At 47.2% G+C, this 18,561-nt stretch overlaps 1 protein-coding gene across 1 annotated transcript in view; it reads right to left on the bottom strand.

The window, feature by feature from the left end:
* The window catches only part of LOC142250054 (complement factor H-related protein 1-like), a 513,811-nt gene extending 496,390 nt beyond the window's left edge, over positions 1-17,421 (bottom strand). Inside the window, exon 1 of the mRNA XM_075322116.1 lies at positions 17,247-17,421. Coding sequence (XP_075178231.1) covers positions 17,247-17,421 — 175 coding nt within the window. The remainder of the gene's footprint in view (positions 1-17,246) is intronic.
* Between the last annotated feature and the right edge of the window lie 1,140 nt (positions 17,422-18,561).

Genomic DNA, 18,561 nt, shown 5'->3' with positions numbered 1-18,561 from the left:
AGGAAAAAAAAAAAAAAAGGGAATTTTGGTTTTAACTTCGAGGTTATATTATATTATATTATATTATATTATATGTATGTATACTTTTAGATAATAAGTTATAGTACATAAGTATAAATGAAGGAATTTATACCGAATATATATATATATATATATTATTCTTAGACATATTTCTTTAGTATAGAGATATTAGGATTTTTTATTAAGGGTTTATTCTGAATAGTTACATTCTAGAATAAGGTTATAACGTTTTGATTTTTTTTATGTCTTTTGTGTTAGTCACTTTTTTTATTGGTACATAGATTGGAAATCATTTTTCTTTTCAAATATGGAAGTGATATTTATAAATGGTCTTGAAGATTTACAACACAGATTTGAATTAATTTAATCTAAACATATTAATTTTTATAATATCATATTTCATGATATTGAAAGGGAGAGGTTTGGTCTCAATCACACACATTTATATTTGATAAATATATGTGTTTACAGGATATTTTAATAATTAATATTTCAAGTACAAAGGAAGAATTGGGAATAAAAAAATATATTTGAAGTATATCATAATGCATTTATATAATAAGAGAAGTGTATTATTTGCAAGGTTACATGACTTAATTATTTTTATTGGTTATTGATAGGTTTGGTAATTTTATAAGATACTGGTAATATTAAGGTTATCTGGTAACATTAAGGTTATGTATTATTAAAGACATAGGTGTTATATACATAGAAGGCCTTATTTTTATTTCAAGTTTTATTTTTATTCCGATTTTCATTTTTCTTTTATTCCTATTTTTTATATTAATTATTTTAATATTCACATTTTTAAATTAAAATCTTAATTCTACAATTTTATTTTTTTCTTCAGATTTTAAATATCTCAATTGAGAAAACACTTCAATATTTAGTTCAGTAATATCTAATATAAGAATATTACTTTATTAAATATGAATCATTTTAAAAGGGAAAAGTTCCACTTTTTTTGCAAGAAAAGATACTTCCTTCATCATATATACAATTGTTTACTTTCTGGTAATACATTATTTTTATATTAGTATGTTAACACAATAAGGATGAAGTATTACTTATAGTTACACATTTCCTTATAGTAGGTTATTTAATAAATAATAGACAAATCAAATAAATTAAATTAGAGTAATAAAGATGGAAGATTAAGGTACATCTAGGTTTACCTTCCTATATTTACAAATAATATATATTATATTTTTAATCAATAATAATTTATAGTGGGTATTGTTGTGTTTTGATGGTATCATCCAGTCTTTTCTAAAAGGTTATTTGCTTTGGTTTATAATTTACAAATGATCTAACTAATAAGCCACATTGTTGCCTTTCATATTTATAATATGATACATGTTATAGGTACACATTATATTGTTTCATATTTTATATTATATTTTGGTTACATTCAACACATTGCCACCTATGGGTTTGGAAGGGTAATGCACCAATGACAAAAAAGGTCATTACAAGAAAATACTATTGTCTATACCATTATGCAGTATTTTATCATTCTGAGTATCAATTACATTAATACTTCTACGATAATAATAATGACATGGTATTATAGTATTAGAGTTATGATACGCTGTGACATTTATTAGTGATAGTTATTGCCATATTTGGTATTTAGGTAGGGAATGAAGTCTTCAATCAAGATTATAGAAGAGAAAACGACTTTATATTTTTCCTAAAGTTAAAAGGGATTCTGCAAAAAGGTCCACAAGGTAACGTCTCAAATAAGACTGTGTAACATACAAAATACACTTACCGTGCTTGCATCTCAGAAACACAATAGTCCTATGGTTCCAAGATGGACAATGACACATGGTCTGTGCATTAAGACCTCCCTAAAGTTACTAAGAAAAGCAATGACGTGTTAAAGTTAACCCCTGTCGTGCTGACCAAGAACGTCTTAACATCTGTTCCTGGGTTATTTGACAACAGGCAGCATGAAAGGTGACTAGTGTAAATAACACTGCACAGACATCTAAGACTTTTGCTATTCATCTACACTCATGAACTGTGGTTTATCAACATTGGCTATGGATTTTGCAATAAAAATAAAGTTTATGGACTTTGATCTAACAATGATAAACGCAATATGGGACTGTATGAATTGGTAACCATTCATTTTTATCAAAGGATTTATTTCTAAGAGACTGTGTTTATGCCGGATTACATCGGAGATAAGAAGACATCAACTCAGAGGACATCATATGGTGACCGGATTTGGTTTTTGCATTTCTTTTTAGGTCTAGCGAAGTATAGTTATATACATTTTTATATGATTGATCAGTCACAGCCTGTCATAACATGAATCCACATTATTATATTATTGAACTTACATGAATAATGCAAATTAATTATTCTTCATCATTATTATTGATATTAATCCGCTATTGACAAATAAGGAAAGAAGATTTGTTATTTTAATGATGTATTAATTAATTTTCGGGGTTGCTCCACCCACTTCAAGGGGGAATTGTAAAATGATTGAAATTAATACATCAAGTTATCAAATATTTCATAGTAAGACATATACGTTCATAGTTCTGTTTATGTTGGAGGGCATAGGTTATTAATAAAGTTTATAAGGGATAAATATGCCCATATTGAATATACTTGTGCTGAGCATGGAGGGATATATTTGAATCCTTCCCGAAGCTTTCCGAAGTTTCCGAAGGTTACGTAATATGGAACTATATTCAACTGTGTTACACTAGAATGCCCTATATGGTTTGAACAGCTGGTATATAATACACGATGGAGGGGGCTACGGGGCGCTCTCCACACTGCCTGCTGTGAGAAGACTCCAGTGCTGCAAGATATGACACGCTGAGATGACATCCCCTGCATTGCCGTTCAGGAGCCAAAGAGAGATGGGTAAAGACTTCCCATTGTTCAGTATGGACTAAATGAACTCTTTTTACATAAGCTATCAAAGTATATTATTTTTTTTTCCTTTCTGTAACTGAACCTTGGCAACCATTTTTAAATAGATAAAATACATTTATTTTTTACATTTTTGAGGTCTTTTCATTCATGCGCCTTTACGTATTTGAAGAAAAATATATTTAAGAGTATATTTTTTAACAGTCGCCCTGGACCACGTCAAGCTCACCCCTAGCCGAAGTGGGTACACCTACACCCTGACCATCGTAGATCACTATGCAAGATTCATGGTGGTTGTCCCAGTCAAAGATCTGACCGGCCGTACCGCAGCGAGAGCATTCCAGGCCTACTTTTGCCGACCGCACGGGTAACCGGAGAGGGTGCTTACCGATCAGGGCGCGGCTTTCGAAGCGGAGGTGTTTCAAGAGTTCTGCCAGTTATACGGCTGCAAGAAGATTCGGACCATGCCATACCATGCCCAGACTAATGGAATGTGTGAGAAGATGAACCATCTGGTCCTGGATCTCCTTAAGACGCTACCACTAGATGAGCGGAACCTGTGGCCAGAAAAGCTGCCTGACCTGGTAGACATGTACCATAACATTCCCTGTAGCTCTACCAAATGCACACCAGCGTATCTGATGAGAGCCCGACCAGGCCAGTTGCCGGTAGACCTGGAAATGGACTTGAAAGTTCCAGAGGTCCTTCCTTCGACTGCTGACTGGGACACCCGGCGGACAGCGCAGTACCGACAGGTCCAGGAGTACGTGGAAAAGAACCTGTGTCGGAGCCGAGAACAGCAAGAACAGTGCTTCAACAGGCGGGCTCCAGCTGGTCACTTTAAGCCTGGGGATGTAGTGCTAAAACGGAAAAGAAGAACCCATAAGCTTGATGACCAGTGGGAGAAAACCCCGTATGTCATACAACCCACTAAATGGGAGAATGAGAAGGCCTACCAGATTAGTCGTGACCAGGGGAAGACTTCGGCCACAGTTTCCAGGGACCACCTGAAGAGGTTCCCACCTCCATTGAGGGTGGCAGCTGAAGTTCCGGCCCCCAAACCAATCGGGGAGAAAGAAAAAGAGGTGATCCACACAGTGATGGGTGATTTCCCAGCGGACTGGCCTACGCAGAACGGCGCGGTGATTATTCCGGTGATAATGATCCCACAACCCGTGGAGGAAAAGGAGACGGAAGTAACCACCAATGAACCAGTGCCAAGGGCTGCACCTGTACCAAGTCCCCCTAGGTCTCCGCCTGCCCCACACGATATACGGGAAGAGGAACCGGTTGTTTCCTCTGTCCCCTTACTTGTTACTACTGACATTGGGCCCCGAAGGTGCACACGCTCCAACCTAGGTAGTCCCCCGCTTAGGTATAGGGAAACTGACATTTAGGGGTGCAACCTGTTGATTGTGTAAATATGTGAGTGAATGAAAATTAATCAATCCGAAAAATCACCAGATTACCGTCCGAGAAGAGAACCGTCCCCGTTGGGACTGAAGTTGTCCCTGTTGTACAGTTAACCCCCCAAACCCACATGAGAAACTACTCATGGACACGGCGGAGAACTTGCAGGCCACCCACGAACTTGTGGGCTTGTAAATAATGTTGTGGGATGGATACCGTTGCCGCCTCCGGAGAGGCAGATTTGGAGGATGGGCCTGGAGGGAAGTGATGGCCCAGGCCCGCCACTACCGTAACCGGTGGCGATCCTCCGGGGGTCAGGGGTCCCCCTTGGACGTGGGGTCCCCTGAAGTGACAGTCGGGTGCGAGTTACTGTACCCGTTCCCGCTCGGGAAGCCTGAACCTGGACTTTGGTAAAGGGGTGCTGCCCATTTCTTAGAGGCAGCATCAAGGCTAGGTTGCTTGAGTGGGAGAGCTAAAGACATCCATCCGTCCGTTATTAAAAGAGTTTATATGTGTGTTGTAACGTTAAAGATGACCTTAAGTATGCTTATGTTTAATGTTTTACCATTTACATGTTATTTATCTTTTGCAGTTTGAAAAAAAATCAATAAAACCGGTGATGGACGGGAAGCCCTGCATTTTACCAAGGGGGAATGTGGCGCCCTGGACTACCCAGGTCATCACAGGTAAAACACACACACACCCCCACCCCCAGACAGTTACATCAGTCAGACACAAAATCCTTGTTGCCTCCCTCCAGGGGCTGATGTCCACACCAGGTGGAGTGGAGCCAGGCGGTTGGCCCCACCCACTGAGGAGTTCATGGTCCAGGAGGTGGGAGAAGGAACTCAGATCAGTTAGGGAAGTGCAAGAGTGAGGAGTGAAGTAGTAGTGAAGGAGCAAACTGAACATGTCCGGGTGCGTGGCCCGGGCACTGAGAGCAAGGTTGGCAGACGGTGTTGGCCGGGCTTGCGGACCCCGACAAGGCTTGGAGTCGCCGTTAAAGGTCAAATCCGTCAGTGACCGGAACCCCAGGGGTTTCCTAGCAGCCAAGACCCGATAGAAGGCAACCGTCCGACCAATAGAAGGAAATACAGCTACCGTTCCAAGGGCCAGAGCCTGCGGGCAAAAGTGCTCCACCGGCACATATCTACGCTGGGGAGAGGGTTACCGGTGGGAAGCCATCGGGACCGAACATACACAAAGGTGCAGGGAAAGGCAGCCACCACCAACCGTCCGGGAGAAGCCACAGCAGCCGGCTGCGGGATCCGTCCATCCAGCCGTTTAGTTTACCAGAGACTTTGCGTACATTTGTGGCTGAGTGAGTACAACCGTGCCATCCGTCACCGCGCTGCGCAGTCCAGGCGACCCTGCACCTTGCCAACCCTGTCTCCCCGTCACCTCACCGGGCCCCGGGACCACAAACCCCTACCCACGGAGGGGGAAAACAACATCCCAGCTGCTCCCTACCATTGCTCCCGGGATCCCCGTCACCAGCAGCGGTGGTGCCCAACCTCACCACAACCCGTGGGTGGCGTCACGGACCAAATCCCCAAACCAAACTACCCCCCTTTCACTCACGGGTGAGGAACACCGCTCGAGTCCCCGGATCCGGGCCCACCGCTCGAGCCACCGAGCAGCGGCAGCAGCAGCGCCGGACCCGAGCGTTAGCGAGCGCAGCGCCCCGCCGCCCGCGACACAAGCGCACTACCCTATTTCCCACGGTTTGAACTTTCATTACCCTCACTGTGCTGTACCTGCTCCGTGCACATGCGCACTCCCCTTGTTCCCACAGTCTGAACTCTCTTCACCCCTACTGTTTCGAAACCCGCTCCTTTTCCCTCACCCATGCGCTCTCCCTCTCCCTAATCCCTGCTAAATTCACCACTGGTTTTGCTTTCCAGGAATTCCCTCTGCACTCTTTTTACCTTATCCCCAGCGAATGGAACTCCATATCACATCCAAAAGACAGTGTGGCACTTCACTGTGTTTTAACACATTGTTCCATTAACCCCCCCCTCCCTTTTTAATAAAATCACCCTAATGTGTAGCGTCACTGCACTGCACACGTTCGCACATAATGGTTTCTTGATATTCCACATTCATAAACATCTTCATTCATATTCATAGGTATATAACAACTTTTTCTAGATCTTCCCACCCCCATATAGTATTTTGCCCTTGGGCTTTCAGCAACAAAAAGAGATGATTTCTTTTTTCCTGAAGAAGGAGACGGGCAATGTCTCTGAAACGCATAGGATTGTGAAATAAAAAAGAATTTTTTATTATACTGGCATCAGTGGTTTTTAGCGCGGCATAAACCCGCTTTCCTCTGTGATCTATACTAAACCAGCGCCATTATAATGGCATTGGCGGTAAACACTTACTTACAAGTAAATACCAGAAGTCCCGTGACGTGATCACGTGACTTCCGGTGGTTGTCATGGTAGCACAGGGTCATGTGATGACTCTTGTAGCTCACATGACTTATTTTCAGTTTCATCCAGCCGAAAGCTGGGTGAGACAGAAAATGAGTATATCTGCTGTTAATAGCTCTGTTGCTGTGATCAGCAGATATGGCAGAGCGATCAGACAGCTGATCCATATAGTCTCCCAGGGGGACTAGTAAAATAAAAAATAAAAAAGTAAAAAAAAAGTTTTAAAAAATAAAAAAAGCAAAAAAAAACAAAAAAAAAACTTCAAGTACAATTCCCCCTCTTTCGCCCCATTGAAAAATTAAAGGGTTAAAAAAATAAAAAAATATACACATATTTGGTATCACCGCATTCAGAAATGCCCAATCTCTCAAAATATGAAATAATTTAATCTGATCAGTAAACGGCGTAGTGGCAAAAAAATTCCAAACGCCAAAATTACGTTTTTTGGTCGCTACAAGTTTTGCGCAAATGCAATAACAGGCGATCAAAACGTAGCATCTGGCAAAAATAGTATCATTAAAAACTTCAGCCTGAGACACAAAAAATAAGCTGTCACTGAGCCATAGATACTGAAAAATCAGACCGCTACGGGTCATGGAATATAGCGTAAAATGTGCGCCCTTTTTTTGGACAAACTTCTGATTTTTTTAACCCCTTAGATAAAAGTAAACCTATACATGTTTGAAGTCTACGAACTCACACCGACCTCAGGCATCATACCCACACATCAGTTTTACCATATAGTGAACACAGTGTATAAATATCTCAAAAACAATAGTGCTATCACACTTTTTTTGCAATTTTTCCGCATTTGAATTTTTTTTGCCGTTTTCCAGTACACTATTTGGTAAAACTTATGGTTTCATTTAAAAGTACAGCTCATTTCGCAAAAAAATGAGCCCTCACATGAACATATTGACTGAAAAATAAAAAAAGTTACATGTCTCGGAAGAAGAATGGCGAAAAAAAAATGGAAGGGAAACAATCGGCCGGTTGTGAAGGAGTTAAAGGGGTTGTCCAAGTTTGTGATGAAAGTTTCTGTGATTTCAAACTTCTGAATCCTCAGTGTGCACACTGCACACTGTCAGGACTCTCAGATGCCAGCAGTGAGAGCTTGAATGCACGTAACCACAAGTATAATCACATTTCACTTATATTGAGTAAGGCTGCACACATCTAATTTGAATGTGGCCGGAAGTAGGCAAATCGCATACTTGCAGTTCCGTGACTACTTGCTCATGGCACGGGAAAATCATGACAGCATGCAGTCCGCAAGCTGTGAGAATTCAGAAGTCTGCAGTCTTATAGAATAACAACAAATTTTCATTGTGTACCTGGACAACCCCTTTAATAATAAAATTAAGCCCCGTAGCATGCCCAATCCTAACAACTTGTAATATATTCAATGTAAGGATTCAACTCTGCTTGCGAATTCCAGAAGTGGTCACATGATCACATGCAGGTCATTTTCATACTTCCAGTCACAATTAGCTTTTCTTCCTGCTTCTCTTTATAGGCTGTGTGGCGCCCTGGACAAGCCAGGATGTCACAGGGACTGCATCAACACACCCCACACCCCGGTTAGGAGAATCTGAGTCAGACACAAATCCTTGTTGCCTCCCTCCAGGGGCTGATGTCCACACCAGGTGGGGTGGAGCCAGGCGGTTGGCCCCACCCACTGAGGAGTTCACAGTCCTGGAGGCGGGAAAGGAAGTTAGTTCTGGGAGGCACAGTGGAAAGTGGAGAAGTGAAGTGGTGGTAGAGGAGCTGAAGGAGACTGACCGTGTCCGGGTACGTGGCCCGGGCACCGAGAGCAAGGTTGGCAGATGGTGGTGACCGTCTGCAGGAGAGGCCAATTGACGCACAACCGTAAGGACCGGGGACGGGCGGTGGCCCGCCAGTACCAGACCGGGGAGCGAAGAGAAGCCAGCACCATTCGGCAGGGCCTACGGACCCAGACCAGGCTTGGAGTCGCCGTAAAACCGGTCAAATCCATCAGCGACGGGAACCTCCGGGGTTTCCCAGCAGTAAAGACCCGACTGAAGGCAACCGTCCAAACCGTGAGGGAGATAAAGCTACCGCCAGAGCTAGAGCTCCCAGGGCCAGAGCATGCGGGCAAAAAGGGGCTCCCCTCAGCCAACACACCGCTGGGGAGCGGGCTACCGGTGGGAAGCCATCGGGGCCGAAAACACAACACCGGTGCAGGGTGAGATAGTCACCGCCAACCTACCGGGAGTGAACACCGCAGCCGTCTGTGGGACCCGTCTATCCAGACGTTTGTTTTACCAGAGACTCCGTGTACGTTACTGGCTGACTACCACCGTGACCCTGCACCTCACCAGGCCCTGCAACCCACCTTCCAGTCAACATCACCGGGCCCCGGGACTACCAAAATCCCCCTACCCACGGAGGAGAGAGAACCATCCCAGCTGCTCCCTGTCATCGCTCCCGGGATCCCCGTACCAAGCAGCGGTGGTGTCCCAACCTCACCACACACCATGGGTGGTGTTACAAACCGACACCCTAAACCCCAACAAACCACCCCTTTCACTCACGGGCGAGGAGCGCCGCTCGAGCCCCGGGATCCGGCCCACCGCTCGAGCCACCGAGCAGCAGCAGCCAGACCCGAGCCGCAAGCACGGTCGAGCAGCGCACCCCCCGCCCGCGACAGCTGTAGTATTTAACTAAACATTGAGAGAATTAGGAAGAGCAGCTCATCGGCACATAACTAAGTGTGAAAATGGCACATGAGCAGTCACATAATGACTACTCAAACCGCATAAGCCGTGTATAGGCGGGGACACCAAACTGAACTCTTACCCCGTGGGCAGGAAAACCTAGATCCACCTCTGATACTGCGTATGGTATACTGTGTACAGACATCACATCAGCTGTTATGTAATACTCCGGAGATAATACAATAGAGAGTACATTGTTATTTTTAACAACCATTACTGCCAGGGAAACCTTTCCCTTTCTGCATTTTTACTATTCCCTGGCTGTCTTCACATTGAGATCAATAAAAAAAAATGTGAGTAAAGGCCGCTTTACACACTACGACATCGCTAAAGCGATGTCGTTGGGGTCACGGAATTTATGATGCACATCCGGCCGCGTTAGCGATGTCGTTGCGTGTGACACCTATGAGCTATTTTGAATCGTCACAAAAACGTTCAAAATCGCTAATCGGTGACATGCCCCCCTATTCCCAATTATCATTGCTGCTGCTGGTACGATGTTCTTCGTCGTTCATGCAGCAGCACACATCGCTATGTGTGACACCGCAGGAACGACAAACATCTCCTTACCTGCGTCCACCGGAAATGCGGAAGGAAGGATGTGGGCGGGATGTTACGTCCCGCTCATCTCCGCCCTTCCGCTTTTATTTGATGGCTGCCATGTGACGTCGCTGTCAAGCCGAACAAACTGCTCCCTTAGAAAGGAGGTTGTTCGCCAGTCACAGCGACGTCTCTAGGCAGGTAAGTAGTGTGACGGGTCTGCGCGATTTTGTGTGCCACGGGCAGCGATTTGCCCGTGACACACAAACGATGGGGGCGAGTACGCATGCAGCGTGTAAAGCGGCCTTTACTCTAATTTCTGTGTATAAGTGACAGCTGTGAGTTATCCTGGACTGTATCTGTATTGTAGTACTAAAAATCTGAATGTGGCAGAACAACAGGATAAGATACATGCTCATTGGATTTATAGCTAAATGCTACAGTTCGCGCGCTACTGTTATGGCTAAAAATGTTAACGTTATTGGGATCCCACCAGATTTTCTGCCCAGGAGCCCCCACCAAATTTAATTTGGCCCTGCCGCTGTTCCAGAAAGAATCCACAACTACGTGGGACCAATTAGACCTCCTGGCTATTTGTTGCCGCAGGGTTTACACACCGTGTAAGTGTGGCGCCCTGACCTAGCCAGGTCGTCACAGATAACATACAAACACCCCACCCCCATCAGACAGGGACAACAGCCAAACAAAAACCCTTGTTGCCTCCCTCCAGTGTCTGATGTCCTGGCATATCCCGACTATAATCTCCCATTCATCCTCTACACCGATGCCAGTAATGTAGGCTTGGGGGCCGTCCTGTCCCAGGTCCAGAACGGAAGGGAAAAGGTGATCGCCTACGCCAGCAGAAAACTCCGGACCACGGAGAGGAACCCTGAGAACTACAGCTCCTTAAAGCTTGAGTTCCTAGCCCTGGTGTGGGCCATCACTGAGCGATTCCACCATTACCTCGCAACAGCTACGTTCACCGCCTATACGGACAATAATCCGTTAACCCATTTGGACACCGTCATGCTGGGCGCGTTGGAACAGCAGTGGGTGGCTAGGTTGTCTAATTATGACTTGACGATCAAATACCGAGCCGGCCGCAAGAACACCAACGCGGATGCGCTATCCCGGATGCCCCACCTATCGGATGAGGGGTCAGAAGGCGATGATCTCGAAAAAATCGAGCTGCTCGCATTTCACCGGCCACCAGTCGAGAGGTTGCATGTTCAGCAGCAGCAGGCGAGCCTGGACCCGCTACCCAGTCAGGGATGGCAAGAAGCCCAAGACCAAGCGCCTGCCGTCCAAGTGGTCAAGACCATGATTGAACAAGGTTCCACTAGACTGGACACCGCTGCACCGCCCGAGGCCCAACGGATGTGGAAAGAATGAGCCCGGCTGCATCTGGACCAGGGGACACTGTATCGGGAACTGATCAACCCAAAGACCCATGAGAAGGTTCGTCAGCTGGTGGTTCCCCAAGCTAGTGTGCCCACAGTTCTACGGGCTTACCATGATGGTGCCGGGCACTTTGGGTGGAAGAAGCTGTAGATGCTGCTGAGGAAGCGATTCTATTGGAGTGGGATGCGAGAGTCTGTAGAGGCCTGGTGCCGAGAGTGTGGTCCCTGTGCACTGAGAAGAAGGGACGAGGCCAGCCAGAAGGCCCCTCTATGCCCAATCATCACTCATCAGCCACTGGAGTTGGTCGCCCTCGACCACGTGAAACTCACCCCTAGCCGAAGTGGATACACCTACGCCCTAACTATTGTAGACCACTATTCAAGATTCATGGTGGTTGTCCCAGTCAAGGAACTGACCGGCCGTACCGCAGCTAGAGCATTCCAGGCCTATTTCTGCCGACCGCATAGGTACCCGGAGAGGGTGCTTACTGACCGGGGCCCGGCTTTTAAAGCAGAGGTGTTCCAAGAATTCTGCCAGTTGTACGGCTGCAAGAAGATTCGGACCACACCTTACCACGCCCAGACTAATGGCATGTGTGAAAAGATGAACCATCTGGTCCTGGGTCTCCTCAAGACGTTACCGCTAGAAGAGCGGAACTTGTGGCCAGAAAAGCTGCCTGACCTGGTCAATATGTACAATAACATTCCTTCTAGCTCTACCAAATGTACACCAGCGTATTTGATGCGAGCCCGGCTAGGCCGGTTGCCAGTGGACCTAGAAATGGGCTTGGAAGCTCCAGAAGCCCTCACTTCAACTGCTGGGTGGGACACTCGGCGGAGAGCGCAGTACCGACAGGTCCAGGAGTACGTAGAGAGGAACCTGTGTCGGAGCCGGGAACAGCAGGAGCAGTACTTCAACAGGCGGGCTCCAGCTGGCCCCTTTAAACCTGGACATGTAGTGCTGAAACGAAAAAGAACCCATAAGCTCGATGACCAGTGGGAAAAGACCCCGTATGTCATACAACCCACTGAATGGGAGAATGCCTACCAGATTAGTCGTGACCAGGGGAAGACTTCGGCCACGGTGTCCAGGGACCACCTGAAGAGGTGCCCATCGCCGTTGAAGGTAGCAGCTGAAGTTCCAACCCCCAGACCAACCGGGGAGAAGGAGAAAAGGGTGATGCACACTATAATGGGTGATTTCCCAGCGGACTGGCCTACACAGAACGGCACGGTGCTTATTCCGGTGATAATGTTCCCACAACCCGTGGAGGAAAAGGAGACGGAAGTACCCGCCAGTGAACCAGTGCCCAGGGCTGCACCTGTACCCAGTCCCCCTGAGTCTCCGCCGGCCCCACACAGTAGGTGGGAAGAGGAGCTGACTGTCTCCTCTGTCCCCTTGCCCCCAACTGACAGCATTGGGCCCAGAAGGTCCACACGCCCCAACCTAGGCCAACCCCCGCTTAGGTACAGGGAAACTACCATTTAGGGGTGTTATACATTAAGCGTGTAAATATGTGATTGAATTACTCTAATGAACCATGACATTTACCTGATTGTCTACATGATTATTCCGGCCATTGCCGGCAAGTTGTCCCTGGAGGGACCCTGTGTTTTACAACCTGCATGAGAGACTACTCATGGACAAGGCCGAGAACTGGCAGGCCACCCACGAACTTGTGGGCATGTAAATAAGTTGAGAGGTGATTTTCCGTGGAGCCACCTCCGGAGAGGCAGATTGGAGGAAGGGCCCGCAGCAGAGCAGGCTAGGGCCCGGCCACCACCAGGACCGGTGGCCATCCTCCGGGGGTCAGGGGCCCCCCAAGGACGTGCGTGGGGTCCCCTGAAGTGACAGCTGGGTGCGAGTAACCGTACCAGTTCCCGCTCGGGCAGCCTGAACCTGGATTGGGATCAAGGGGTGCTGCCCACTTCTTAGGGGCAGCATCAGGGCTAGGTTGCTTGGGTGGGAGAGCGGAAGACATCCATCCGTCCGTCTGTTATTAAAAATGTTATATATGTGCAACGTTGAAGTGTCCTTACAAGAAATGCTTATGTTTTGAAAATGTTTTACATGTTATTTATATCTTTTTTACAGTTTTGAAAAATAAAACCGGTGATGGACGGGCAGCCCGCGGACGGTCTGCATTTCACCAAGGGGAAATGTGGCGCCCTGGCCTAGCCAGGTCGTCACAGATAACAAACAAATAACCCACCCCCATCAGACAGGGACAACAGCCAAACAAAAACCCTTGTTGCCTCCCTCCAGTGTCTGATGTCCACACCAGGTGAGGCGGAGTCAAGCGGTTGGCTCCACCCACCGAGGAGTTCACAGGCCTGGAGGCGGGAAAAGTGACAGTTGAGTGTTGGAGTTTGAAGTGAGAGGAACAAACACTTGGGTGTCTGGGTTTGTGGCCCAGGCACTAACAGCAAGGTTGGCAGATGGTGGTGGCCGTCTGCAGGAGTGGTGGAGCAACGCGGAACCATAGGACCGGGGACGGGCGACGGCCCGCCGGTACCGACCAGGGAGCAAAGTGAAGTCAGCACACACAGGCAGGGCCATCGGACCCCAACCAGGCTTGGAGCCGCCGACAATAGTCAGATCCGAATGTGACTGGAACCCCAGGGGTTTCACAACAGCAACAGTCCCAATTGAAGGCAACCGCCCACACCGTGAGGGTATACAGCTACCGCCTAAGGCTAGAGACCCAAGGGCCAGCGTCTGCGGGCAAACGGGCTCCTTCGGTACCCATACACTGGGGAGCGGACTACCGTTGGGAATCCATAGTAGTCAGAAAGAAGAACATCAAGGTGCAGGGAAACACAACCACCATCATCTGTCTGGGGAGAGACACTGCAGCCGGCTGCGGGACCCGTCCATCCAGCCATTTGGTTTATCGAGGACTTTGTACCTTTCTTGCTGAGTGAGTACAACTGTGCCATCCGGCACCGCGCCGCGCTGTCCCTGCAACCCTGCACCCCACCAACCCTGCCTCCCCGTCCCATCATCGGGCCCCGGGACCGCCAACCCCTACCCACGGAGGGGGAAAACAACATCCCAGCTGCTCCCTACCATCGCTCCTGGGATCCCCGTCACCAGCAGCCGTGGTGCCTATCTTCACCACGACCCGTCGGTGGCGTCACGGACTAAATTCCCCAAACCAACCACCCCTTTCACTCACGGGTGAGGAGCGCCGCTCGAGTCCCCGGATCCGGCCCACCGCTCGAGCCACCGAGCAGCCATCGCAGCAGCGCCGGACCCGAGCATTAGCGAGCGCAGCGCAGTGGCGTCCTCGCCCGCGACATAAGACCAATCACACAGACAGCGAGACAAAACATCATGCCTTGTGCTCTATATACCATTCCTGAAAACGGAACACACCTTTAAATCAGAACTTGTTAGCTATATAATTAAACAATTCATCAAAGGCGGTGATCACCCAGTCCCAATTGTCAACAAAATGGGCCGCCCATTCCTAGCACCGACACATTCCCCCAGCCCCAACCGTCTAGGAGCACCAAAAGAGGAAACAAATACAACCAGGTCCACCACTGTCGGGCCCACAGATTTCTCCAATACCCATACAGACTGTATGGCAAAACAGAACAAGCCACCCTCCAAAAACCTCCTGCCCGTCGTGACCGAAAAAACTACCTCCACTTTATAACAACCTCTTGCAGCCACAATGCCAGCCCATTACCTATGGCCGGAAACAAATATCACCCTATCCGGTCTGCCGAAATGCTCTGCCTGCAACCATACTTAATTCCATGATGGAAACACACCTGTCCACGCGTATACAAACCAGTGAGCAAATCTACCCTAGTGCAGATCCTGCAAACAGCCTCCAGTAACCCACCCCGTAGTAAATGCAGATCATGCAGTTGGACTTATTAAAGGCCCCAAGCAGCATGAGATCCACATATCCAATCAACTACACTGTACCACTAAGCAGCAGCCCAATATACGCTGGACTCTAACAGTTACCCGGGGTCTTCCACCAGACCTCGGGACCCTTCCTCCCTGGGTGGATCAGGCCCGTCAAACTGTCAAACCACATGCGGGCTGCCTGGTCACCCTGGGCAGTAAGAAACACCTTTGGAGTCAACTAATGAGCCCACGACCAGAAAACTAGTCACTAGACCATTCCTGATTCTGGATCATCCACAACTTTCTTACTGTACCAACCATCAGCCAACCCCAAAACCAACAAAGCAATGAACAAACCATAAAGCACCCAGCTCCACAAGATACCTATTTACCCCCCAACACAAACGCAAGTGAACACTGGGAACACCAGCACTGGAAAAAAATAGCCTCGATCTCCATCCGACAGAAGAATTATAGTGCCCCCTTGTTAACCGCCAACACCGCTCCAATGAATAAACAACTGACCTGGTCACCAAATTCGGGTAGATGGCCTAATTCAAAACTACAGGGGAAGTATCTTCTAACAGCGACAAAAGAAGGATCCTAAAACCTTCTGTCCAACCCGGCTCGACCTCCACCTATCGTCTGTCTGCAACAAACTACGGCGTACACAATAGAGGACCTAACCCCTCAGAAAACCCCGATGTACTCATTCAGCCCCCTTTTAGGAGCGCCTGTCATGGACAGAGGCATATAATCCACACCCTCAGAAGACACAGCTGCCTTCCACATCACCCAAAAGCAACTATAGCACCCACCCCAACTACAGCACTAACGCGTAAGCTGACTAAATCTCCCCCAAAAAGGCCCTCCATGTCAGGGAACTACCATCATAACCCTTTCAAATCCAAGTGAACAGTGATAAACCTCCCACAAAACACCCAGGACTACCAGAAATGAACCACAAAACCATCATGGTTATGGCTATCCACTGCCACTTCACCAATATCCCTTGCCCCGCCTCAAGCTCCACCGGAGTTACTCGCAAAGCGCCGTTAACATTACCACAAGGCATTCAAAATATCCCCTTTAGAGTCCATGCAAAACTACGCCGAACAAAACAAAACGTCTCCTTCCCCTATAAACATACGCAATAGTATTAACAAACTACAACACTCATGAAATGCATGTAGATCAAAACGATACTAGCCACAATCCCCTCTAGACTTCATACCAGCACCCAAAATGCAGCCCACTAAATTCTAATGCCCGCCACAGGTCCACCAACATCCTGACCAGTTGTGCACCGTTCCCGGACCCACTGACAAAAATACACACCACCACCCTAGCGCACACAAAACCCATACGTATCACCACCCTTACCACCCACCACAACCAAAGCATTAATACAAGCTGTAAGTGAACCTTAATCCTACTAGGCTGACTCTGAGGTGTCTCCGAAACAGCCGTCACATGTCCTCCATGATGAGCACCACCATCTTCTTTGTGGATCAATGCAGGCTGCATGGTCACCGACCCAGAGCCACAACTGGAGGGGGTGGTGCGCTCCGGCCACACAGCCACCAATGGGAATCTGTTCCAAAGTCGACCCCACTCCAAAGACCCTGTGTGGCTGCTCAGGCTGCACTTTCTGAATCTCGCACATGACGCCGGGTGCCCGTGAACACAACGCCAGACCTCGTGACCGTGCCACGGGTTACGTGGCCTTGCCACCTACGTCATCACGCTGACCCCACAATGCGCCCCGGAAGGAGTGGAGAGGCCAATGACATCACTCATCACGTTGCTGCTGTCAGCCCTGCTACTCGACTTCCGCTCTGCTCCAACAATGCCGACTCCACTCTGGGTCCTGGCGATGACAACGGAAAGGTCCCGTCGGAGCTTCAGATCCTGCACCTGGCTCTGTACCCACCATCTTGGCTCCACTTCAGTAAGGTCTCGGATCGCCTTGGCCTCCTTGTGGGCACCGATATCCCAGTCATCCTGACCTCCTCTCCGTCTTCCATCTGCAGCTCCATCACATCCTGAGGCAAACGCTGATTGTGCTGCCCCGCCACGCTCCCCGATTCCTGCAGCAGATCCACCATCTTGGGACGATTCCAGACATCTGCCAGGTAGTGAATGAACCTCCCACCCCATAACCCAACGCTTTATACTCCCCTACAACTTACCTCCCCCTGACCAATTACATGGCCCCACAGCCTCTATAACTCCATCTCCCACTTTTCCCGCACAAAATGACCTACACCTTAACCCCTTGCTATTCCTCAGGCCTAGCATCCTTCCTCAGTCATGTAGCCCTCCCCTGAGCCACTTCAGGGCAGGCATCCGAGCTTTCTATCAACTTTACAGATCATTAACACTCCTGAGTCTGATCATCAGCAATTGTCAAATCCAGACCCTGATGGAAACAAAACTGTAAGTGAAATTGTAAGTCATGTAAACCAGTGATATAAAAAGAATGCTGAATTTTTACCAGATTGCTGCAGAACAAAAATATTGCAGCATGGAATGATGAAAGCAAGTTTATCTTCAAAGGTTCTGTAATACCTGAATCTAACATGCTTGATTTGGTATGTAATACAACACAGAGCCATGCTTTGACTAACAGGAATTTACCACAGGGATGGAATACATTTATGCAGGCGATGACCGAGTTAAATATACCTTCTACCATTGTGGGTAATCCCACTACTAGACCCTTTTAAAAAGATTAAAAATGCCCATCAATGAAGCTAGTGGAGTATCTAAACCTCAAGTGCTATCTCCACCCCGTCATGCAATTCAATCTTTACATTCTCCACCATTAAGTGCAACACAAGGAGCTTTGGTGCCTAAAAAAGGACTCTCCCAATACTACAATCAATGTAGCTCACAATATAACAGCCGGACTGCTGAATTGTAATGCTCTAAATTATTACGTAAGAGATGTAACATATGTATATTAATAAATACTGTATTATGCTTGTGATTGTAATACTTTTATATTGTTCTGTTTTAAATACAAATTTAATTGTGCTTGAAATTTTACAATTCTATTGAATTGATGTACAACTGAATGTAATTGAGTTTTGATCAATAAACTTTTAAATTTTTATATTGTGTCTGTCTTTCATTATATACAATCAGTATAAAACAAAAACTTTATACAATTACACTGTCAGGATTACATACCGATTGCTGTATCATAATCAGTGAATAATATTATACAGTATGAATAATTATTG

Source organism: Anomaloglossus baeobatrachus, chromosome 8 (assembly GCF_048569485.1).
Source record: "Anomaloglossus baeobatrachus isolate aAnoBae1 chromosome 8, aAnoBae1.hap1, whole genome shotgun sequence".
NCBI lineage: Eukaryota > Metazoa > Chordata > Amphibia > Anura > Aromobatidae > Anomaloglossus > Anomaloglossus baeobatrachus.
This window is presented reverse-complemented; position numbering and strand designations above follow the sequence as displayed.